Genomic DNA, 26,733 nt, shown 5'->3' with positions numbered 1-26,733 from the left:
TTTTCTGTTCATGAGGTTGATCGAATCTTGGAGCAAATAGGTTACTCTAAAGAAGAAACTAGATACTACCATTATCTAGTTCCAAATGAAGATTTGGATTTTGGGCTTAGAGCTTTGGGAAGTGATGAAGATATTAGGGGATTTGCTCAGTATGTTGGAGAGCATAAAGTAATGAGTGTGTATGTTGAGCATGAAACAACCACTCTCCACACATATTTTTGCTCACCATCAAAGGTTGCAATTAAAGAAATCACTGATAAAGAGCATATGGCAATGGAGATAGCAACTGATATGTCTAATTTAGCCAAGAGAAAAAGATTTTTGTTGGGTTGGCATGCTAGTACAAATGAAGTTGGCCAAAGCAGTGGACAACAAGAGCAAATTGATCTTGTATTAGACGACCCTGAATTCGACCCTTCATTTGGAGACAATACCTTTGGTGATCATGAAGAAGGTGATAATCACCAACCTACAAATGAAGGTGAGACTCACCAAACTACAAATGAAGGTAATGTCATGGGAGTTGAAGGTAATGTCATGGGAAATGAAGGTAATTTCATGGGAGATGAAGGTAATTTCATGGGAGATGGTGGCAGTGGAGATGGTGGCAGTGGAGATGATGGCAGTGGAGATGATAGCAGTGGAGATGATGACAGTAGAGATGATAGTAGTGGAGATGATGACAGTAGAGATGAAAACTATGATGGGAGAGATGAGACAGGGGATGGTATTGACGAGGAAGATAGTGATTACATGTTAGAAGATGGTGACACAACAAATGATGTCGATGTAGATATGAGGGATTTTAGATTGCATACTGATATTGATGTTGATCACCAGGCTGCCATTGATAGTTTAGATGGTTTAGAAATGGAAATGGAAGATGTAATGTTGGATAATGATAAAATTTATAAAAAAGAAATGGATGACAAAGACATAGATTCCCTTTTTTATAAGGGTCAAGTGTTTGGTACAAAGGAAGAGGTGAAGAAATTGATTAGATCACATGCTGTTGAAACAAGAAGACAAATTAGGATTCGAAAAGATGATCGTATAAGGGTAAGGGCAGTGTGTGAAGGTGAATTGGAAGATGGGTCCCATAGGGAAAAAAGTTTGGGGGTTGGATCTAGCAGTTGTGGTAAAGACAAAGGGTCAAAAGATAAACATGTTGGGGGTAGAGGAAAAAGGAAAGACCCACATATCAATAAATGCCCTTGGGTTCTGTTGCTTTCTTACCAGAAATAAACAAGATTTTGGATAATAACCAAGTTGGTGACTAACCATAAATGCCTTCAAACAAGGAAAATTTATGCCTGCACAGCAACCTTCCTATCTCATCACTTAATTGAGGAACTCCAAGATAACCCCAAGATTTCAAATAAAGGTATCAAAGATAAGTTCTAGAGGAAGTTTGAGGTTGGTGTTTCTGACATGAAAGCATATAGGGCAAAGAATTTGGCCAAGGAACAAATTAATGGAAATTTCATATCTCAATATGGGCTGCTGAGGGATTACATTGAAGAGTTGAAAAATGCTAATCCAGGTACAACTGTTCACCTTGAAGTAGAAAATTTCACTGACCCCACATCTGAGACAAGAACTTTTAAGAGAATCTATGTATGCTTGGGGCCTTTGAAACAAGGTTTCAAAGCTATTGGGAGAGATCTTTTGGGACTGGATGGGGCTTTCCTCAAAAGTGCTTGGCCTGGTCAATTGCTCACATCAGTTGGTCAAGATCCAAACAATGGATATTACCCTTTAGCATATGCAATTGTAGAAGCTGAAACAATGCTCTCTTGGCAATGGTTTTTGCAATGCCTTGGTGATGATTTGGGCCTGGATAGTAGATCTAAGTTTACCTTCATGAGTGACAAACAAAAGTTTATATACACTCCTTTTCATTCCATAATTTTTTATTTCTATCTAAGATCATGTCACTGACAGATCTTCCTTATATGTACAGGGCCTTATCCAAGCAGCGGAAAGGGTGTTTCCTAGTGCAGAGCATAGATTTTGTGTTAGACACATTACTGAAAATATTAAGCACATATTTAAAGGCAAGATTTACACAGATGCTATCTGGAAACTGGCCGCATGTACAACAAATGCTCATTATGAGAGGGAAATGGATAATTTAAAAAGGTTGAACAAAAAGGCACATCTTTGGGTGTCTAAAATCCCACCAGAGCATTGGTCAAGATCACACTTTACTGGTAACAATTTCTTTTGCCTTTCTGAATTGTTAGCTTGAGTGTTGATATGTTTATGAAAGGAAGATGTCTTGATCATAATATAGATTATTTTGTTACAATAGGAAGAGCACTATCAGATGTGTTCACCAATAACATGTGTGAAGTCTTCAATTCTAAGTTGGTAGATGGACGGGACAAACCAATAATCACATTATTGGAATACATAAGGGAGTACCTTATGAGGAAGATTGTGAATGTTCTAAAAGTAATTGATAAGTCATCAGGCTTGCTAACACCATATGCTACTAAGGTTATGGACTCAATGATAAAGGAAGCTAACAGGTCAGTTCTAATCGTTTCATGTGTCTTTGAACATAAATTGAATATGCATTATTCATATACATTCAAATAATAGGTACAATGTGCAATGGAATGGTGAGGAACATTATCAAGTCACTGGACCAAATGGTGATCAGTGTATGGTGAACTTGAGAACAAACACTTGTGCGTGTAGGAGGTGGGAAGTCACTGGGATACCATGCAGACATGTTGTGGCAAGTGTTTGGGTGAAGGCTACTCATGACCCAAATGTTGGTAAACCAGAAACATATGTCAATCCAGTATACAAAATGGAGAGGTGGAAGGCTGTATACAATTACAAAGTCTACCCTATTAATGATATGACTATGTGGCCCAAGTCAAAGGTGCCAACACAAATCACAGCACCTAAGTATCATAAGCCTATTGGAAGGCCAAAGAAATCCAGGAAAAAGTCAGTTGTGGAAGTTGAAGAAGGTAAGAAGGGTAAGAAGGCAAATGGCAAAACTTTGGAAGTTGAAGAACAAGGCCCATCCAAGAAAGCAAAAACAGTTAAGAAGTCAAGGCCACCAGGTAGCAACGCTTGCGCGGGATGTCATCAAAAAGGGCACAACATAAGATCATGCACTGCTGCAGTGGAAAAATAATATTTTGGGTTGTATGCTTGTTGGGTTTTAATTGTGTATTCCATGGAACAATATTTTGGGTTCTCTAAGGGTTGTCTTTTGTGTAGTCTTTTAGGATGTAATATGTGTTGACTGCTATTAGGGATGTAGTGTGGATTGTCCATGGAATAATTATGGTGTATGAAATTGTTATGGAGTATGAAATTGTTAGTTGTTGAATGCATATGGTAATTGATGTTATTGTTCGCATGCTGATGTTGATGTCTATATGTTATTGTTATGTTGTATGAAATTGTTGGTTGTTGAATACAATGGAACCAAAGTCACCTGTTGTTTGACCATTTACATGTCAAACCATATTGGGACACTTTTGTAACACCCCGACCAAAGGCGGATTATACATCGGGGCGCCACATATTGTTTCATTACTCGTGACACTATTGGGTGTCAATATTTAATAAATACATTCATTCACGCATGCGCAACGTATACATAAGATATAAATAAACCAACATAATCAATATATTATAAATCATAATATTCGAACAGCAATAACTTGTCTTGATACATTTTAATCTAGGTCCAAAATAAAGAAAACTTCCTATGTGTCCACAAGCTCCAAAACAACTACTGCAAACCTGAACATGTGTTAAAATAAACGTCAAACACTTGCGTGTTGGTGAGAAATCAAGTTTAATACAATACATAGATAGCAATAAATCTGCGCGCAACACGTGTATGTCTGGTGTTTAACAAGGGTGCAATCAGATTGTGATCAAGCCTAAATAGATCATAGCTCATAGTTCATAGTTCAATCCGTGCTCCCAATTGAGCACAAAAACGAGAAAACATCTGTGCAAGTGTAAACAAAGAAAACCGTAAACGATAGGTCTCCCGTGTTCATCTAATGGATCCATGAAAACTTCGGAATAGGCCGAACAAAGCGGTTAATGATACACACATACAAATAAACAGCCAAGTAAACGTCCTCAACACATGGGATACTGCGCGACTAAAGTTCATAAACAAGTTTGACTCTAAGTTTGTACGAACACATGAACATCCCAAAACGTTAAAAATAAAAAGGGATTAGATACGAGATTACTCACTTGATAAAGATGCGATGATAGATAAAGCAAGAACCAACTTTAAACAAGCACAAGTTAACCTATAAACAAGATTATTGTTTTAATGATTGGGTTAAGTCTTGATTATAAGTTAGCATAAGTAAATTATTATATATATATATATATTACCGGAAAAGCAGGGCAGAACAGGGAGGAAGACGGAGGCAGAGAGGAGGACGGCAGAGAGAGCAAGGAGCAAGAGAGAATAAGAGAGATTAAGTGCTTTGTGTGTGTAGTGTTAGGAAATTAACATTATTTTTTATAGGGAAACCCTAGGGAACACAATCCCTAGAAAAAGGGGAAAAGATCTCAAAAAGCAAAAGATTCCAAAAGCAAAAGATATCAAAAGATATGGCAGCAAGGAAAAAGAGAAAAAGGCTGACAGGGAACAGTAAAAAGGCATGGGAGAGGACAGATAAAGTTACTGGTTAAAGCATGGAAAAGCAGATCTCAAAAGATAATGTCAGTCACTTTTTCTACCAACCAATGGGGTTGGTACGCATGCTGCGCCGAAAGTAACTATTCAGACATTAGATAGGTTAGGTCAACAGCTCAGAAGAAAAGACATGACAAAAGCAAACGGCTAGAATAAACAGAAGATACAAGGGTTAAGCGCGGGAAGGCTGAGTGCGCGAGCGCGAAGGCTGGCACAACAATCCTTAGCGCACTGCGGGAAGAATCACAAATCCTTAGCGTGCTGCGTGAAGAACTAGAATTCTAAGCGCATTGCGGGAAGAACATTCATTCTTAGCGCATTGCGGGAAGAACATGCATTCTTAGCGCGCTGCGAGAAGAGTTCTCTTCACGCATCGCAGGAACAAGATGTCTTCACGCAGGCTTCCATGTAAGGAGTCTGGCGCGTGGAGCTGCAGACATCCTTATGCGGGAAGAACCAAAGGACAAGCAAAGAGTTAAGGAAAGGGTTCAAGGCTTAAGGGCGGGACGGCGACAAGAGGGAAAAGAAGGCGGAAAGAGAGGAGAGGGACGGAACGGCGGAAAGAAAGAGAGAGAAAGAGGCGGGAGGGAAAAGTATATTATTATTATTGAAAGTAAAATATAAGTATAAATAAATATTAAATCATAAAAGAAAGAGATCGGGTCAGAGAAACGGGTACCTGGGTCGGGTCGGATCGGGTCAGATGTCACAGTCTCCCCTACTTTAAGAAATTTCGTCCCGAAATTTATCTCGAAGTAGGTTGCGCAGAGAACAGGTGCGGGTACTTGATCTTCATTTGATCTTCCCTTTCCCATGTAAACTCGGCTCCGCGCTTGGACTCCCAGCGAACTTTCACGATAGGGATACGACTGCGCTTGGTTTGCTTAACCTCGCGATCCATAATCTCAACAGGCTTCTCAACGAAATGCATAGTTTCATCAACTTGAACTTCATCAAGTGGAATGTGAAGGTTCTCGTCAGCTAAACACTTCTTGAGATTGGATACATGGAACGTTGGATGCACATTACTGAGCGCGGGCGGCAGGTCAAGTCTGTATGCAACTTTTCCCACATGCGCGAGAATCTTGAATGGACCAACATATCGAGGAGCAAGCTTACCTTTCTTCCCAAAGCGGACAACACCTTTCCAGGGCGACACCTTGAGGAGAACAAGATCACCAACTTGAAATTCGAGAGGCTTCCGCCTACGATCTGCGTAACTCTTCTGTCGGCTTCTGGCAGTCAGCAGATGATCACGGATCTTGGCGATTTTATCGGTTGTCTCTTGAACAAGTTGGGTCCTGTGATTTGAGTTTCACCCACTTCGCTCCAACAAATCGGGGAGCGGCACTTACGACCGTAAAGTGCTTCAAATGGGGCCATACCAATACTGGAATGATAGCTGTTATTATAAGAGAACTCGATCAAAGGCAGGTGCGAATCCCAATTACCTCCAAAATCAAGAACACAAGATCGGAGCATATCCTCAAGAGTCTGAATAGTTCGCTCAGACTGACCGTCAGTCTGGGGATGATATGCCGTACTCATGTCCAAGCGAGTTCCTAGCGCAGATTGGAGAGATTTCCAAAAGCGAGATATAAAACGGCCATCGCGATCGGATATGATGCTCAAAGGAGTACCATGGCGGCAGACAATATCCTTGACATAAAGCTGCGCGAGTTGCTCAACACGGTAGTTTTCACGAATGGGCAGAAAGTGAGCAGACTTAGTCAAACGATCCACTATTACCCAAATGCTATCATGTTTGCTTGCTGTCAAAGGTAACTTGGTAATAAAGTCCATCGCTACACATTCCCATTTCCACGTAGGAATTTCTGGTTATTCGAGCAAACCAGATGGGCGTTGGTGTTCAGCTTTTACTTTAGAACAAGTCAGGCATCTAGCTACGAACACAGCAATATCCTTTTTCATACCGGGCCACCAATAAGTAATGCGCAAATCCTTGTACATCTTATCAGCGCCGGGATGAATAGAATACCGAGATTTATGCGCTTCACTCAGGATATCAGCGCGAAGATTCTCATCAAAGGGAATCCAGATGCGATTGAGATAGCAGAGAATTCCACTCAGATTAGGGACAAAATGCGCTTCCGCGCCACACGCTAACTCGGCGCGAAGGTTACCATTACTGATGGATGCGCGCTGCGCGTCACGAATACGCGATTCAAGGTTGCTTTGAATCGGCGCGAAGTGAAGCTGCGTGCGCGGCAAAATACAGTTAAGCTGGCAGGGTTTTCGGCTGAGCGCATCGGCTACCACATTAGCCTTACCAGGATGATACCGGATCTCACAATCGTAATCGCTGATGAGTTCGTTCCATCGGCGTTGCCTCATGTTAAGTTCCTTTTGATCAAAGATATGCTGAAGGCTTTTATGGTCAGTGTAGAGGATACACTTAGTACCATAAAGGTAGTGTCTCCAGATCTTCAAGGCAAATACAACTGCACCAAGTTCGAGATCGTGAGTTGTATAATTCTTTTCATGAACCTTGAGTTGCCTTGATGCGTAAGCGATAACCTTGCCTCGTTGCATAAGAACACAACCGAGACCTTGGTTGGATGCATCGCAATACACGACAAAATCATCATTACCCTCAGGTAGCGCAAGAACAGGAGCTTCACACAACAAACGCTTGAGCGTTAGAAAGGCTTCTTCTTGCTTCGAGCCCCAAATATATGGTTTACCTTTGTGCGTTAGAGCTGTTAAAGGCAAAGCGATCTTCGAGAAGTTCGAAATGAATCGCCGGTAGTAACCAGCTAAGCCCAGAAGGAACGGATCTCAGAAGGAGAGGATGGCGTAATCCAGTTCTTGATTGCTTCAATTTTGGATGGGTCGACATGAATACCCATCTTGTTTACAACATGACCAAGAAACTGTACTTCATCAGACCAGAATTCACACTTGGAAAGCTTGGCAAAGAGCTGCTCGGCTCTAAGCTTTTGCAACACCAATCGGAGATGTTGCTCATGCTCGGCCTTGGTCTTAGAATACACCAGAACATCATCGATAAACACAATCACGAATTTATCCAAGAAAGGCCTACACACCCGGTTCATTAGATCCATGAAAACGGCGGGTGCGTTGGTTAAACCGAAGGACATGACCAAGAATTCAAAATGGCCATAACGAGTTCGAAAAGCAGTCTTCGGAACATCTTCATCGCGGATGCGCAACTGGTGATAGCCAGAGCGGAGATCAATCTTCGAGAAACAAGAGGCACCTTGGAGTTGATCAAAGAGGTCGTCAATACGCGGTAAGGGATACCGGTTTTTAATGGTGAGTTTGTTCAACTCGCGGTAATCAATACACATGCGAAACGATCCATCTTTCTTTTTAACGAACAACACCGGAGCACCCCAGGGCGAAGAGCTAGGGCGGATGAATCCTTTAGCAGTCAACTCTTGAAGTTGGCTTGCCAATTCTTGCATCTCAGCGGGTGCAAGACGATAAGGAGATTTAGCCACGGGGGAAGCACCAGGGACAAGATCAATACGGAACTCGACTTCACGAGCGGGAGGGATACCAGGAAGATCATCAGGAAAAACTTCAGGGAAATCACGCACAACAGGGATATCGCGAAGCTTCTTCTCTTCAGCAGGTTTAACCACATGGGCTAAGAATGCAACACACTTCTTCCGCATGAGTCTGTGGGCTTCGGCGCAGGACATAATCTTAAGACCGCGGGAGGGTTTTTCGCCGTAGATGTGAAGATCACCATTTTCTCGAGGAATGCGAATCAACTTCTTGGCGCAAATAACTTCGGCGCGATTATGCGTAAGCCAGTCCATACCAATGATAACATCAAAGCTTCCAAGAGGCATGGGGATGAGGTCGATCAGAAAATCGTTTTCGTTAAGGTTAAGCGTGCAATCTTTAATCACCGAGTTAATTAAAACAGTTTCGCCATTAGCCAATTCAACTGAAAAATCTTCTTTTAAATCGCTGCGCGGTCGCGCAAGCTTCTGCTCGAAGGCGCGAGAGATAAAACTTCGATCGGCGCCAGTATCAAAAAGTATAGAAGCATAAAATCCGTTAAGCAAAAATGTACCATTAACTACGTCATTATTCGCTTGCGCTTGGTGCGCGGTTATGTTAAAAGCTCGTCCACGCGTCACTTGGTTTGAAATCTGGTTCACCGGATTCGCTTGTGTGATTTGCACTTGTAGTCTCGGGCACGCGTTCCGGAAATGACTGGGATCACCGCAGTTAAAGCACGATCTGGGTCGTGGGTTTTGGTAGATTGATTGTGGGTTCTGCGGGTAGACTGGTGGTGTTGGCGCAATTGGGTTGGCGGGAAGGATTTTACAGAACTCAGCAGAGTGACCAACGCGGCCACATCGGTTACATTGACGACACGGGGTTTGGGTTGGGTGGTGAAGTCTACAGGTTGGGCAAAAGGGTTGATTTCCTGTGTAAGGTTTCTTAGGTGGCGGGGCAGGGAGTGCGGGATTGGTTAAGGCATAGTTATGGACTACAGGAGGTGTTGGGTAAGCTGTTAGAGGGTTAGGCGCATAAACTGGGGGTTGATAAATGGGTTGCTGGGCAATGGGCGGGTTGGTAAGCGCATAGGCCTTGCGCCTGCGCTTGAGGTTGTTACGGTTTGAGGGTTCAGGTTTGGTTTCTGTTGGTTCAGGGACAGTCTTGGTGGGTTTGGTTTTCTCAGCTCCCCGCAGGAACAGGGTTCCTGCTCTGACATGGTTGTCGCTGAGCACAGCGGCCAACTCAATGGCGTCAGAGAGGGTTACTGGGTTTCTGGCCCATACAGAATCTTGAATTTCCATGGGGAGACCCCCAAGGAATTTCTCTATGGCTCGGCGGGAAGGGTAACAAGGTGAGGGACCAGTAAGCTTAGCTCGTGGAAGCGCGTCGCGTACTCGCGCGCTTCACCGCTGTATTGCTTAAGATTCCAAAATTCCTCCTCCAGGCGCTTAATTTCGTTGGGAGGGCAGAATTCTCGCGTAAGAATCTCCTTGAATTCCTCCCATGTCATGCTAGAAGCAGCCTCTGCGCCACGCGCATGAGCTACTCCATTCCACCATGTAAGCGCTCTGGATTCCAGGACACTGGAAGCATATAGGGTTCGTCTGTCTGAGGGGCATTGGGTGTGAAGGAAAGTGTTTTCAATCTTTTCGAGCCATTGGAGCATCACGGTGGCTCCTTCAAGACCTGTGAACTTTGGAGGGTTACCCGCGTTAAAGGACTTAATGTTATAACTCGAGGTGTTGTTTTGGCTCAAGGCTTGGGCTATCGCGGCGGCCATTTCCTGGGAACGTTGCTGTCTACGCATGCGCGAGGCTTCTCTTCTCTGAAATCGGCGAGATAGCGGAGGCATTCTATAAAAGTTTTAATTTTAGTTAATATCTTGGTTTTAGCGCAAAGTATAACCTCGAAAAGCTTGGTTTCACGGAGTCAGTTACTGTCAAAAGTTAAAGTAAAATAAATGACTTTAAATGCAGACTTAATTAAGGTAACAAATTCGAATCAAGAATCGACAATTCATGTATCACCATGACTTTCCGAATTCCCAATTTAAAATATACGAGCAAACGAGTATTGGAGATTGACGATTCATGTATCACCATGACTTTTCAATCCTCAATATAAAACATACAAGAAAATGAGTATTGGAGGTCGACAATTCATGTATCACCATGACTTTTCAAGTCTCCAACCTCAGAACATAATCGTAAATGGAAATTGAAAATCAACTACTCATGTATCACCATGACTTTTCGGATTTTCAATCCCAACAAACGAATATGTAAGTAAAATCAATAAAAATCGAAATTCACAAAAATCGAAATATCGCGGAATAAAACATAAAATCATATACTGCGCAAGCGCGAGCATATTCATAAATAACGAGTAATTAACAATAAGCGCGCAAACATGAGATTTCTCTCATGCGCGAGAAGGGACTCTTAGGTATTCTAGGCCGTTACGTCTAACCACCTATCCTAAAGTCAACGAGCTCTGATACCAATCTGTAACACCCCGACCAAAGGCGGATTATACATCGGGGCGCCACATATTGTTTCATTACTCGTGACACTATTGGGTGTCAATATTTAATAAATACATTCATTCACGCATGCGCAACGTATACATAAGATATAAATAAACCAACATAATCAATATATTATAAATCATAATATTCGAACAGCAATAACTTGTCTTGATACATTTTAATCTAGGTCCAAAATAAAGAAAACTTCCTATGTGTCCACAAGCTCCAAAACAACTACTGCAAACCTGAACATGTGTTAAAATAAACGTCAAACACTTGCGTGTTGGTGAGAAATCAAGTTTAATACAATACATAGATAGCAATAAATCTGCGCGCAACACGTGTATGTCTGGTGTTTAACAAGGGTGCAATCAGATTGTGATCAAGCCTAAATAGATCATAGCTCATAGTTCATAGTTCAATCCGTGCTCCCAATTGAGCACAAAAACGAGAAAACATCTGTGCAAGTGTAAACAAAGAAAACCGTAAACGATAGGTCTCCCGTGTTCATCTAATGGATCCATGAAAACTTCGGAATAGGCCGAACAAAGCGGTTAATGATACACACATACAAATAAACAGCCAAGTAAACGTCCTCAACACATGGGATACTGCGCGACTAAAGTTCATAAACAAGTTTGACTCTAAGTTTGTACGAACACATGAACATCCCAAAACGTTAAAAATAAAAAGGGATTAGATACGAGATTACTCACTTGATAAAGATGCGATGATAGATAAAGCAAGAACCAACTTTAAACAAGCACAAGTTAACCTATAAACAAGATTATTGTTTTAATGATTGGGTTAAGTCTTGATTATAAGTTAGCATAAGTAAATTATTATATATATATATATATTACCGGAAAAGCATGGCAGAACAGGGAGGAAGACGGAGGCAGAGAGGAGGACGGCAGAGAGAGCAAGGAGCAAGAGAGAATAAGAGAGATTAAGTGCTTTGTGTGTGTAGTGTTAGGAAATTAACATTATTTTTTATAGGGAAACCCTAGGGAACACAATCCCTAGAAAAAGGGGAAAAGATCTCAAAAAGCAAAAGATTCCAAAAGCAAAAGATATCAAAAGATATGGCAGCAAGGAAAAAGAGAAAAAGGCTGACAGGGAACAGTAAAAAGGCATGGGAGAGGACAGATAAAGTTACTGGTTAAAGCATGGAAAAGCAGATCTCAAAAGATAATGTCAGTCACTTTTTCTACCAACCAATGGGGTTGGTACGCATGCTGCGCCGAAAGTAACTATTCAGACATTAGATAGGTTAGGTCAACAGCTCAGAAGAAAAGACATGACAAAAGCAAACGGCTAGAATAAACAGAAGATACAAGGGTTAAGCGCGGGAAGGCTGAGTGCGCGAGCGCGAAGGCTGGCACAACAATCCTTAGCGCACTGCGGGAAGAATCACAAATCCTTAGCGTGCTGCGTGAAGAACTAGAATTCTAAGCGCATTGCGGGAAGAACATTCATTCTTAGCGCATTGCGGGAAGAACATGCATTCTTAGCGCGCTGCGAGAAGAGTTCTCTTCACGCATCGCAGGAACAAGATGTCTTCACGCAGGCTTCCATGTAAGGAGTCTGGCGCGTGGAGCTGCAGACATCCTTATGCGGGAAGAACCAAAGGACAAGCAAAGAGTTAAGGAAAGGGTTCAAGGCTTAAGGGCGGGACGGCGACAAGAGGGAAAAGAAGGCGGAAAGAGAGGAGAGGGACGGAACGGCGGAAAGAAAGAGAGAGAAAGAGGCGGGAGGGAAAAGTATATTATTATTATTGAAAGTAAAATATAAGTATAAATAAATATTAAATCATAAAAGAAAGAGATCGGGTCAGAGAAACGGGTACCTGGGTCGGGTCGGATCGGGTCAGATGTCACAACTTTTTCTTATTGGTAATTGATGTATGAAACTATCACTAGTTTACATTGCAAATTACATTCATTCTCACCATTCAAATTACATTCAAAAGACATCATATTCTTACTTCTAAATTACATTCAAAAGACATCATTGCCAACCTAAGAAGATCCAAACTACATTAACCCAAACTACATTCGGAACATAAGAACAACCTAAGAAGATCAAAGACATTCGGAACATAAGAACAACCTAAGAAGATCAAAGACATCATATCATTTTCATTGCAAATACAATTGCACTAAAAAAGATCCAGCTCATTATCAGCTTCTTCTTCATTTTCCTTACGTCTTCTTTACTTTTCTCCAGACTTTCTTCAGCTTTGTTCTTAGATCTCAACAAACCAGGGATTATCTCCATTACCCTTTCACACATTGGAGGGTCACGCCATCCAAGAAATGGACAATCTGATGTCTGGATAAAAGGAGGAAGATAAATATTATACGATTCAAAGAAAACTGAAAACAATTTAAGGGCTTACCATGTCGGGACAAGAAAAGAATCGTCGACCAGGATTTCTGTCAGTCCATGATGTTCGATCAACAGCTTGCTTGCCACAAACACAATACATCATCCTCGATTGAGCCCTAATATTTGATCTTGGCATCGAACCCTAATTTAGATCTATGAATTGAGCCCTAATTTGAGAGATGGAGAGATGAGGGAGATGAGCCTGACATGTTGCAGGGATAGGTGAAAAGACAAAAGAACCCCTCACATGTTTCTCACGTGCAACCACTTAACGGCGAAAATGGATGGGTGTTAGCCAAAAGGACAAAAATCAAATAAACATTCCACGTAAAGGACACCGCCTGCAAAAAAACATTTTAAAGGACCTGATCCATAAATCGCATATGTTTAAAGGACAAAATTTGTAATTTTGTCAAAAATAAATGTATTTGGCAATCTCAATGTGTATTTTATAACTAACTAGGTTATAATTTAAATGTTTAAATGTGTTTATAAACAAAGTAATCAAATATGAAACTAAGCTTAATTATGATTATAACATACCGTTAAGATTAATATTGATAACATATATGGGATTTGCTTAGGAAAACGACTGTTAATCTGTTAGCATCTATTATTCTCTCATCGAATGGTGCTTTGATCACAACGCTTAGGAAAAAGCTACATTTTAGCCCCCATTTACTTGACTTCTTAGTTCCTTTGAAAAGCTCGAAACGAGTGAGTGCTTAACAAAATAAAGCCTCTTCATTGGAAGGTCATCGAGGATGTTAAAACAAACTTATTTGGGTGGATCGGTATAGATCGCTGTTGACTATTTCACTTCCTTTAGACCATCACCAATGCAAAATATGTAAATGCATGCCACATCATCTACTATACCATTTCTTTTTCCTTTCACACATTCTCTTTCATCACTTTCTCTCTCATTCTCCCTCACTGCATCCCAAATACATACACTTAGCTAAGGATTTTTCAACACACTCTCTCTCTCTTGTCTCTCTCCTCCAACTCACTATCCATGTCACAAGTGCAAACTAAATGCATTGTATTGGGTTTGGTCTTACTAGTATCTTTATATTTATGGTCTTTTACTGGTTTTATTTATTCAATTGTTTGTTTGTTACTACTTACTAACAAGAGTTCTATTCTATTATACAAAATATTGTGTTATAAACATAAAATGTGAACCAAAATTGATCTTATAATCACCGAAAAATGCGTCTAGTAAAACCCTAGATGATTGATTAGTAGTAAATTGAAAAAAGTTTAATGACTGCGTGTAACTCGACACAGAGCAAGATGAATATGAAAGGTGATTAACCTCGTTTCTAAATTTGAGCAATCAATATTAGACCCACTAAATTGTGCAATGTCATCAATTCTCATCAGTAAATTTTTCTTATGTTTACACTTTAAAAATTTATCCATTTAAAAGGAAGATACAGACAACCACCATAGTAGATCCGTCTTAAATTTAACCATTTACATAGAAAAATTAGACGAATTTCAGCATGTTTCAACATTTCCATTTTGGGCTAACCTTATCCAACCAACTTCATCCACATTTAGTCATGAAATGTTTAACATGAACCGCGCTTATTGCCAGTCCAGAAACAATAGTTAGTTACTCATGAGCCAATTCATTTACCAAAATAACTGCGAACATCAATGTTCTGAATCGAGTAAATAGCTTTAAATCAAACCTAAAACCTATCGTAAGATAGTAGGTACGCTTAAAAACGTTAAAACCAACCAAACCGTCCAAATTGAACTAGATCAGTCCATTCAGTCAGGTTGAAACTAACATGGCTTGGTATACAGTTTGGAACCAGCCAGGATATTATTAAAACATTTTTTTTTTCAAATTCAGGCCTTAATAAGGTAAAACATTTGGATTTTTTCAAGTGTTATCATTTCACTAGTTGACTTGTCTTTTAGTAATCTTGCAATTCCATGTAAAGAACCAGCCCCAACCGAACCGCTTTAACAGGTTATAGTTTCTCTAAAAACCATAATTACCGGTTCGAACAAGAAATCCTGTCAAAACCGGCTGAACCAAACTGTAAGCATCGCTACCAATTACCAAATACTGTGACTTAAGCCAATGGCTATTCAAAAAAATTACAGGACACATGAATTAGAAGACACATGACATTTTACAAATGTAATTCCACAAACCTAAAAATAAACTTCAAAAAATCACTAAATTTGGCTATATGCTCATAACTGATCACGGTTTTTGGTATATTTAATCAAATTTCTTGTGGCGCTAGGATCATCACCTTCACGACATGTGGCTCGGTTTGATTTATGAAGAGCGGAGGAAAACGCCATATTTACTTAACTACTTAATAATGATTTGTATGCTACACTCTGTACCTGTAAACCACCACCAATGGTTCAGCTTGCATTAATGTATTGTGCTGAAAAATGAAGAAAATAAACGTGAGGGCAATTAGGTAATTTACGAATGATATAAAAAGTAAACATACCTTTTGACAAACTTATATCTTGTATTCTTCAACATGCATCCATTTTGTAGATGACCATTTATTTCCTTTAATCACAGAACAACCACCTGGAATAAATCAAAATGATAAGATTATTCTTGCAATCATATAACTTTTCTAATCATATTTGACAAGGTAATTAATTATTCAAAACAAAATAAGATTATATAACCAAAAGTGTGTTGGTTCAACTCAACTAGACATGTAAACGAACGAACAAACATGAACGGTGCATGTTCTCGTTAATTTGTTTTAACTTTAACCAACATGAACAATGTATGAACAGAGTTTCTCATTCGTGTTTGTCTGTTAAGAATATTAGAGTGTTCGTGTTCGTTTATGTTAGTTCGTTAAATGAACGAACGGTTCATGGACATAAACAAACACAAGTTAACAAGAGCTAACATTGATGAACTAGCACCATTGGACCTAAAAATATTAATAAAACCAGACTAATTGTAGTTGGTAATATATAATACATATTAATTTCACACAACTATAATAAATTGTAATGGACCGAAAAAATATTAATGTATATGCAAGCAAACTAACATGCATAAACAAACGTAAATGAACAAATGAGGCGTGTTTGTGTTAATTCGTTTATAACTAAATGAACAAAGAATCTATTAATGTTCGTTTGTCTACTAAATAAAGAACACAGACAAACTTTCCACCGTACGGTCCACAGAATGTTCAGTTCATCTTTTACAGATCTAAACCGAACCCATGCCATTACCTATTTTCCACACCAACGAAAACCCTTTATTTTATTTCTTATAAGATAATAAACATGGCTGAATGTAAAGTCCACAGGAACATACCATGCAGACTACTTGGATCCAGTGTTGCATCGGGCCTCATGCTCCAAAAAAGTAATGCGTCACCCATTTTCGGTTTCACATAGAGACCCTTTTTAGCACACTCAGATGCATTATTCCACTCTGGTTTAGAGCTGAAATTTCCCTTTGCAGCAGGGAAAACGGTTTCTCCACCTTCCTCCACGTCAGACCTGAAATTAATAAAATAAAAAATATATATTTATTTATTTTATGTCTAATGCATACAACCTCCTATATCACATAATTCAAAAGCAAGATTATAACTAGGGGTGTGCATTGGTCGGTTTTTAAGTTTTTAAAAACCACTAGGTTTCGGGTTTTTAGCCTCGGTTTGCGTTTTACCATTTGCGCTTGAAACTATTGATTTAAAAAATTGGCCCAAAATCATGAATTTGGACCTAAATCTTTTTGTTAAATGATTATACATTAATCAGGAACATTTCATAACGGCCAAATAATTTAAGAACTCTTAGCAGTTAGCAACCAATCATTTTATTTATTTATTTTATGTATTTAATACAGAGAGTAGTCTTATAATTTATTATATGTAAATTTATGATTACATATATGTAAATTGGTTATTAAACATATATGTAATTTAATTATTACACATATGTAAACGTGTGATTACATATATGTAATCAGAAAATTACATATGACAAAACTACCCTAAAATGAAATTGAATATAAGAATAAAAAATTAAATTAATACTGCTTGTTGGGAGTTTTAGAAGTTCTTAAGCCTTTTGGAGTTCTGAAGAGATCCAAACCCTATAATACATTTGGACAAAAATATTTGGGTATCCTTAGTTATTAAATTCTTATAAATTACTTGCAAATCAAAATAAAGCATGAAAATCCATAAATTTGGTTCAACAGATACCGAACCGAAAGTTCAGCTTTTACAAAAACATAAAACCAAGCGTCAGTTTTTGTTTGGGTTCGTTTTTTCAATTTCATGTGCACCCCTGATTATAATATGTAACAATATAGTTCCTTTTAACTTTTTATAATTACATCTAACGCCTGTATACTACATATGCACCTTCAAAAGGCAGATGTAACATGAATAATATGAATGCATGATACTTACAGATACATAAGAACTGTAGCTATTCGTTGGCCTCCATTTTTGGTGTTGAACTCATCAAGAAAGTAGTCAAAATGAGGTTCATACTTTTGACCTTCTTCATAATGGAGAATTTGTAGTCCTTCTCCATGTTCTGTTAATTTATAAAAACATTAGTCAGTATAATCCACTTAAGAAAATTAAAGTAACATCTTTTAAACATCTAACAATCAGATATTGCCATTTGGACTGTTTAAAGATTGATAAGCAGATAATAGAAGACACAAGTTTAGAAAAATAGCTCTGTAAACGAAGCGAATGAACAGGTCATGTTCATGTTCGTTTGTTTAACTTTAACCGAGCAAACAATCAAACACAAGCAGATAAATGTAGGCGTTTTCTTGTTCACATTTGTTCGTTAAAAAAGTTTGCGTGTACATTCTCGTTTATGTTCGTTTGTTAACAGTATAAACGAATAGATCGAAAACATAAACGAACAAACATAACTGAAAATAGATGAACGAATATAACCAATTGAACTCCAGTTAAAAAGTAAATGTGGACATCAATTTTTCGAGCTAAACATAAATAAAAACTAGTCTAAACTGTAGTAAGTCTAAAAAGCTTTAGTGAATATAAAAGCTATCATATAAGATATTGTTGATGTATTTTCGAGCTAAAGATAAATAAAAACTAGTCTAAACTGTAGTAGGTCTAAAAAAGCTTTAACGAATATAAAAGCTATCATATAAGATATTGTTGATGTATTGATGATATTTAATTTAAACAAAAAAAAAGGTTGGTATAAAACAATGTGATGTTAATACTCCATACCTACAGGGATGAATGTGTAGTCGGCAATTCTTTTCTCTATATTCCGTACAATTTTATCCCTTCCTCTACTCAAAAATGTTCCTGAGCTTGTACGCACTCTAAAAAATACAGACATAATATTGTGAAGTTGCTATCAAGATACAAGAAAGATGAGTCTACCACATTAAGATAGCCCAACTGTAATGAGAGGTGATTTGCAACATAGGCTATTGATGTTGTACCATGGAGTACACATCGCCTCCCAGTTGTATTAGGATTAAATACGAGAAAATTGAGAGCACAAACCTGCTATCTCTACTCTGACCAGTCTTGCTATCAACAACTGTTGATTTTGCCATGTGAGGTTTAGCAAGATTTATTAAGTAATCACACTCTTCATTTGACTGTTTTACAATACAAACCAAGAGTCAGATATAATGTTCATGCGTATTCCTAAAAGAAATAAATATATAAGCTCAGTAAAGCACAACATACAGGTGCCATTTATAAAAGCCAAATATAGTGGTTTTTAGGCCTGTAAACAACCCAGCCTTTCAGTGAGCTGTTTGTGAGCCTTTTAGCAGGAAGTTCATTTATGTTTGCTTATTTAATAAGCAAACAAACTTTTTTTTTCATTTGATTAAAACGAACCAACTTGAACACATTTCTTGTTACGTTCATTTATGTTCGATACTTTAATTTCGTTTAAGTTCGACTGTTTGCATATTCATCAAATGTTTTTAGGTCCATTGCTATTTAGTCTAGTTTTAATAAATTTTTAGACCCAACATACTATGTTCATATTAACATTTAGTTGGTGTTCGCTCAGTTATGTTGGTTTGTTTTATGTTTGTAAACCGTTCGCTTATGCTATTAATGAACGAACATAAATGCGCACAAGCAAACTCATTTTCTTAACAAACAAACACAAACAAGAAAACCTCGTTCGTTTTATTATCAGTGTTCGATCGTTTGTTCAGTTAAGGTTAAACAAACGTAAACAAACGAACAAGAACATGTTCACAAGGCCATTATTAGATATAGTATATATGCTAAATATCATAGAAACTATCCAGTAAAAAAAGAAACGATGTATATGAAACAGCTACTCACCAAAAAATTGTGATAAAGAAATGCTCTAGGCTCCCAAGAAAGGATCTCGGTCCACTGATCTCCTCTTTTTCCAGTCTCATTGCCGTCAATGTCACCACTGCATTTCAGACCAATCAAGTTTAGTGATATTGCATGAATGGGAAGATAGCGGTTTTATATAACAACACTACTAAGGCATGATGCATATTTAGACACTTAACATATTTCTTATATAATATTAAGAATAGTTATTAAAATCGCAGCGCCTGGCCGCCAAGGAGTTTTTTTTAGCGAAGCGGTGGTTCACCACCTTCCATAACTACAGGTGCTAATTTAGGAGAAAAGTCGGCCCTTGCTTAATTTTCTGCTTGATTTTATTTGATTTTCATTTTTCTGCTTGATTTTATTTGATTTTATTTGACTTTATCACTTAACCCATCTAAACAATTTACCTAAAATTAACTGGGTTAACATAATTAAAAAAACACGATTAACAGAGCTTGTGATTGATTCTCAATTTCTCATATTTTTTAATTTTAATTATTTGAAGATGCATCCTTTTCATAATTAAAAGTATAATTTAGTGTGTTTTATTTACTAATTGGCATCATGCAACATGTTAACATGTTTTTAAACTTTAATTTAATTTAGATTGTTGTTGAATAAACTGTCATTACTTTTGATTGAAAATGCTCAGATCATTCGTTTTTTAATAAACTGTCTTGCTTTGATGATATATGTTGGTTATTTTGGGATTTTAGATGATTTTGGTAGTTTATGTCAGAGGATCATTGCTTGAAATATATTGGAATTTGAAAAAAGTGGTATTTTCCATTACAAAATATATTTGAATTTTTTTTATTTAAGCGCGCTTTTTTTTTGAGGCCCACGCTTTTTTTCCGCCTAGCGCCTAGGCCCTTGGAGAGGCCTTTGCGCCTTGGGTGCGCCTAACGCATTTGATAACTATGATTAAGATGTAACTGTCTACCTGCCTAAATTATATTAATCATGGATTAAACAATGATGATCTTTGTGAACAAAAACCCCAATCTGTGCTGTTATTTTGAAGTGCATTTATCTACTCATTACAGAGATGTAAGGAACATAATTTAACACCACTGTAGCAGATACGCAAAGAAAGCCTGTAAATGAACACAAATGGAACATGTCCGCATTCGTTCGTTTAAACTTTAACCGAAAAAATGATCAGACACAAACAATCAAACGAGCGTTTTCTTGTTCGTGTTCGTTCGTTTAAAAAATAAGCATGTCCGTGTTCGTTTTCGTTCATTCGTTAACAGCATAAGTATGAACATGTTCATGTTCATTTTTGTTCGTTCGTTAACAGTATAAGCGAACGGTTCATGAACATAAAACAAACAAACAAAACAGGCATAGATCAATGAGCACAACTTAGCTAAAAACCAGTTAAAAGTAAAAGTGAACAACAATCTGTTGTAATAAGCCTAAAAAATAATTAAAACAAGACTAACTATTAACAGGCCTAAAAAAACTTAAATGAATATATTAGTGAACGTAAACAAACGTGAACACACGAGCATAAATGAAAGTAAACAAAGAACATAAATGGATTTAAATGAACGAACTTAAATGAACATTCACGAACATTAATGAACGAAGGAGACATGTGTTCATGTTTGTTCATTTTACTAACTAAACAAACTTAAATGAACTTCCCACAAAACGGTTCACTGAACGTCGGTTCATTTGCAATGCAATTGCATCCAGCTCAATTGTTTTGGATTATCTACCACTCTTCTGATCCATATGTGACCTTCTATTATTGCAATCTGAAAATCCCAAACACATTGGATTTGAACACACTATGTTATATTATATATGAAAGATTTGCACCTTGAATATTGATTCCAAACCTAGTGCATTTGAAAATTACAATGTTTGAAGTACACCTAATTTCCTATAAACTTCAAAACTGTTTTCAATATAAGAACTAAGATCCAATTTATATGCCAGATATCACAAATCATTAACAAGTTTCTGCTATTGACCTAATTCAAATTTCAATACCTTGCAAACTACCTACGTTATATTCAACTATCAAATAACAAAATCACCTAAATCAACCTTCATCCACATATCAACCTAATCAAACCCTAGATTCACACAATAAAAAGCTAGAAACGAGCCGAGACTTATCGGGCCCGACCCTCAAATAAAGAGGGTTTAGTTATCAAGCCTGGGTTCTAGCCTAGTGTACCTTTTAAGTTTTAACTGTTTTGAACTTCTATGTATTAACTTCACCGGCATAGCAGAGCTTTGGATTGTTTAAGGTACTACACACGAGCTCAGCTTATGCTCGTTAAGGCTTTCTCAAAATATATAAAAGAAATATAATATGTATTAAATTAAATAATATACAACCCGTGCCTGAGCCAAGATCGAGCTTAATAAAAATGGCTCGTAAGCCAAGCTTGAGCTCACGTAAGCTATGCAGTTAATGCAGGAAAATATCGGATAGCGGTCAAGGACCAATATTTGAGATATCGGTTATCGCAGTGGGATATCGGTAATTTCAATATGATGCGGAATTTTTATATATAGAAATTTAACACTAGCAATTCAGCATACTCTACCATTAACAAATTAACCTCATACAACTTACAAAGCAGTAACAATTGTAGCAAGTAGGAACTGATTTAAGACTTAAAACACTAACATTAAACACTAAAAATTGAAAATTAAGACATAAAAAACTGATATCGGAAAAATCGGTGATATATTGGTCAAATATCGGTCAGCATTACCTGTACCGATATTCTTACCGATATTCTGCTAGAGATCCAATAACCACTATAGCACTGATATTGACGGCATAGCTTGTAAGTCAGAACGGGCGAGCTAGAGCCTAGTTGAGCTCGGGCTTCGCTACAACCCTAGTGATTTATCATATATAGATGGCATGCAACTTGAATTTTGATATCAAAACTAGTACATTCTAAAACTCCAATGTTCAAAGTAAACCTAAATTCACTATACGATATTAGATCCAATTTATATGCCAGAAATCAATCGACCTAATTCAAGTTACCGACGTCAAATTCAAGCATCAAATAACAAAATCTTAGCTACATCAACCTTCATCCATGTCTCAAAACACATATTAACCCAATCAAACCCGAGCGCGAGCCTTGTAAGGGAAGATACTTTAGGCTCGTAGAACCTTAACGAGGCTAGTGTACCCTCTAAGTTTTAACTGTTTTGAACTTCAATGTATTAATTTCACACTGCATAGTCGAGCTCGAGCCAAGCTTTGGCTCGTTTAAGGTACTTCATGCGAGCTTGAGCCAAACTTAGGGCTGTTAAGGCTTTCTCAAAACATACAAAAATAATTAAATACATATTAAATTAATTAAAAAATAATAAAGCCATCCGAGCTTGAGCTTTAAAAAACAGAGCACGAAACAAGCCGAGCTCGAGCTCTTGTGCATTTTAAAAAAAAAAAGTTCAGCTCGTTTCAAACTCTCTTTTTTAAGCTGGATCTCGGCTTGTGAGTCATATTTTCAAGATATGCACCTTAAATTCTGATGTCAAACCTAGTACATTTCAAATTATAAAATCTAATTCCATTATAAGATCCAATTTATATAAACCAGAGATCACAAATCATCATCGTTTCTGCACTCACCTAATTGAGTTTCCAACTACCTAGGTTAACTTCAAATATCATATAACAAAATCCAACCTGAATCAACCTTCCCCTCCACGTCTCAATCGCATATTAACCAAATCCAAGCTCAAGCTTTAGAAAAAGAGCTCGAGCTTAAACTCTACATGGAAATGGAAGATATGCATGTTCCGAAACTAGTACATTGTGTAAATTCAATAACCTAATTTGAGTATATCAGATCCAATAGTCCAGCTAAATGAAGCAACAAATGAAACCCTAGGTTCGTTCGTTCACTTACACAAGCAAGCGTTTCCGCTTGAACGTGATGCGATGGTCACCGTCGTCCGATCCGACCGGAAGCGAGAAGATGCCTAAGGAAAGAAGCACGAGTAGAACGATTGTGAGCATCAACAGCATTGATAGCATCAAGGCTACTGTTGACGATCGCTTGCCGTGGTGGTGGTGATGGCGGCCTAATAAGGTTCTTCCCTTACGCATTGCTGTTGCAGTGATTTGTAATTGTTAGGGTTTTGAGTCTTTGATTTTGCAGGACTTGGAGAAATGAAGCTCAGGGATTTGGGTTTATAAAAGGAATGGACAGCTGGCAATGGTTGAAATGGCGGATTTGTACCTTTATTGTTAAGTTTGCGCATTGAGGTTTTAGAGCGGAGACACAACGAGCGTTCGAAAACATTTTTGAACTATTTGAGTCCCCGTTGTTTCATAAACAAACACTTTGAGTCCCTATGGTTTCATAAATGAACAATTTAAGTCCCTGTGGTTTCAGTAAAATGAAAATTTACCCTGAAAGTTAAGTAGCGGCAGGGACTCAAATGGTTTATTTTTAAAACCACAGGGACTCAACCAGTTCAAATATTTTTCAGGGACTCATTGTGCCTCCGCCTTAAAACCACAGGGACGCAAATAGTAATTTTCTCTTATTATTATTACTAGGCTATGTGCCCGTGTATCAGATAAAATATAAAATACATGTTAGTACATTAATTTTCAAAGTATATATGTTATGAGAAGAAAGAAATGAGAGATTACGCTAGTCAATTGTAATTACCTCATGAGAAGATTTTTAAAAGTTCTAAAATGATTATAGTTTTTGAAATACAATTTCAGAACTTGATGGATATGGATTACTTATGGGTCCAATTCTTATAGCTGGTGCAAAGTCTTGAAATATAGTGAAAAGATTTTAGTTGTTTTTGTTATGTATGTTTAAAAAATGTCATCTAATAAATTCTAATTTTTCATACATGTAAATAACTAAGTTAAATATGACATAAAATTTGAAAAAAATATTAACAAATTGATTACAAATTTCTAAACACTTCTTTGCATACAACATTTGATGTTGTATTTGAAAGATTAACATCATCATTTAGAATGACAACTTTAATGCCGTCTCGTCTTGTAACTCTTGATAATGCAACATACAACTACTATGTGTAAAGACAGGTTTCTTCAAAAACAAACCAACTCTTGATAGTGATTGTCCTTAACTTTTGTTTATGGTCATTTCAAAACATACGACAAGAGGGAGTTGTCTTCTTTGTAGTTTAATGTGAAGTTTTTTGCCAGTAGGTATCAAAGTAATTCTTGGAAGATAATGGCGATCTCCAATGTTACTTCCGGATATAATTTCTACTTGTATAATACGATTTCCCAATGACCACCTTTAATCTAGTTCCGTTACACAAGCCACTTTTCTGATCAATATTTCTAAGAAGCATAACTGGAATACCTATTTTTAATATTAATCTGTGGTTTGGCAAACCTGAAGCTTTAATTCCATTAAGAATATCGGGTGAGCATAAACTTTCATCTAAATTCTCATTAATCATTTATGTTGGGCATATACTATCTGAACCTAGATATTCTCTTTCATCTCTAGGAAATAATGAGAGCAACCGGTCGTTAATTTCTTGAACAACATCATTTTTTGGAGCAATTATTGCTCTTTCATGAAAGAAAATTTGCCTTTTGAAATTATGTAGAATAGATGGATAGACAAAGTCTATCAGGTCCAAAATAGGGTCTTCTGAATCTTTGATGAGAATGTATTATGGTATTTCTATAATTGCCTCACCTGTATCTTGACCACCAAGATTACCTTCCCCTATATCCAAAAGCCAATTTGCAAACACACTTGTTTGTTCTATATCAAATAAGTCGTTTGAAGCAGACAACCTCAAGTTCTTTGTCAGTATGAGGACCTTGCAGTGTCTCCAAATGTAAGACAAACTTAAAGAGGCATTTACAATCTGTTGTCTGCTTCCACCAAGGACAACAGGTAGTATTTGTCGAAAATCTCCTCCAAAAACTATAACATTTCCACTAAGTGGTAATTCAGATGCAAATATATCTTTTAATGATCTATCCAAAGCTTCAAATCCATGTTTATGTACTATTGGTGCTTCATCCCAAATAATGAGCGATGTTTCATGTAATAAACGTGCAAGATCACTATCTGGCTTTATGTAACAAAATAAATCCTCAACTAAATTTATAGGAATGTGAAACCAGGAATGTGCGGTTCTACCTCCTGATAGTAGTAGAGACGTAATTCCACTTGAAGTAACACTTAAAACAACCTTTCCTTCATATCTTACAGATGCAGATAAGGTATTCCAAAGAAAAGTTTTTCCTGTCCCACCGTAACCATAAACAAAAAAGACTCCTCTTTTTTTTGTTACCAACTGCTGTGATGATTTCTTCATATATAACTCTTTGTTCATCAGTTAGTAAAGAAAAAAGGTTACCAAACTCTTCACCTAAAACTTGCTTGTTGTATGCATGTTCCTCACTAAGTAGAAGATTGTTTGCGGAAGATATAGAATCATCATCGGGAAAAGGCATGCTTGAAAACCTTTTTAGACTGGAGTTATTTCTAAGTAGAAACTTTTCAAGCTCGAACAATGTAAGGTTCTTAATCTGTTGTTCATTTAGTACTAAACCTGAAAAGTGTTGGTCAAAATGTTAAACATGAAATAAATATACCAATTTTTAACTATAACAATAAATTGTAAAAAAAATAGAATTGTTGGTACCTGGATGCTTTAAAAGAAGACGTTCGTTATAGAGAATGTCATCTGATAGGTAAGTCCACGTTCTTTCCCATACAACTTCAGGACTAGACATACTTTCAAACATTAACATTGTAGCGAATAAACTTCAAATAATAACCAGTGCCTGAGAAACTTGCTTCTGAAATTGCTTCAACGTATTCATTGTCATCATCCAAAAGGCCATATGCGTAACATGCATCTCTAAATGTAGGGTATACTACATTATTGAATGTTTTAATTTCATCGAATGTTGTTGGACCTTTTATTTTGTTCAACAAAATTCTTAAATAATACACTTCACCAAGAGAGGGAGAAACAGCATAAATTCTACCAATTGAAAACCTTTTTTTCCTTCTTTCCCACTTGCGTTTATCGATCTTCCAGACAAACTGTGTAGGAAATTCAACATAACTTAGTTTACGTGCTTCTGGGTAAGTCTGATTGGAGTTCATCCATTCTAAAACACATTGAGGTAGCCACTGAAGGTTTATCCAAGACATCATCTATAACATCAGAGTTTTCATAAATAACCTGTTGTTGTCCTGGAAGATGAAAAGGAAGCC

General features: G+C 37.4%; 3 protein-coding genes across 3 annotated transcripts; 1 reads left to right on the top strand and 2 right to left on the bottom strand.

Moving 5' to 3' along the window:
• The first annotated feature begins 1,431 nt into the window (after window positions 1-1,431).
• LOC143541675 (uncharacterized) lies at window positions 1,432-3,157 on the top strand. Its single transcript, XM_077034441.1, has 4 exons — window positions 1,432-1,880; window positions 1,945-2,213; window positions 2,315-2,534; window positions 2,608-3,157. Exons 1-4 carry the CDS (start codon window positions 1,432-1,434, stop codon window positions 3,155-3,157), a joined length of 1,488 nt encoding a protein of 495 aa, XP_076890556.1.
• Window positions 3,158-15,544: 12,387 nt separating this feature from the next.
• Window positions 15,545-23,591, bottom strand: LOC143541678 (putative prolyl 4-hydroxylase 3). Its single transcript, XM_077034443.1, has 7 exons — window positions 23,392-23,591; window positions 19,466-19,562; window positions 18,659-18,756; window positions 18,374-18,471; window positions 17,564-17,693; window positions 16,453-16,640; window positions 15,545-15,696 (listed from the first exon to the last, which is right to left on the bottom strand). Exons 1-7 carry the CDS (start codon window positions 23,589-23,591, stop codon window positions 15,623-15,625), a joined length of 885 nt encoding a protein of 294 aa, XP_076890558.1. The 3' UTR covers window positions 15,545-15,622.
• Window positions 23,592-25,165: 1,574 nt separating this feature from the next.
• Window positions 25,166-26,261, bottom strand: LOC143541674 (ATP-dependent DNA helicase RRM3-like). The gene is made up of 3 exons (XM_077034440.1): window positions 26,153-26,261; window positions 25,865-26,059; window positions 25,166-25,749 (listed from the first exon to the last, which is right to left on the bottom strand). Exons 1-3 carry the CDS (start codon window positions 26,259-26,261, stop codon window positions 25,166-25,168), a joined length of 888 nt encoding a protein of 295 aa, XP_076890555.1.
• Between the last annotated feature and the right edge of the window lie 472 nt (window positions 26,262-26,733).

This window comes from Bidens hawaiensis, unplaced genomic scaffold (genome assembly GCF_021521415.1).
Source record: "Bidens hawaiensis isolate Kalapana, Puna unplaced genomic scaffold, B.hawaiensis_p1.1 tig00012635_1, whole genome shotgun sequence".
NCBI classification, from domain to species: domain Eukaryota; kingdom Viridiplantae; phylum Streptophyta; class Magnoliopsida; order Asterales; family Asteraceae; genus Bidens; species Bidens hawaiensis.
This window is presented reverse-complemented; position numbering and strand designations above follow the sequence as displayed.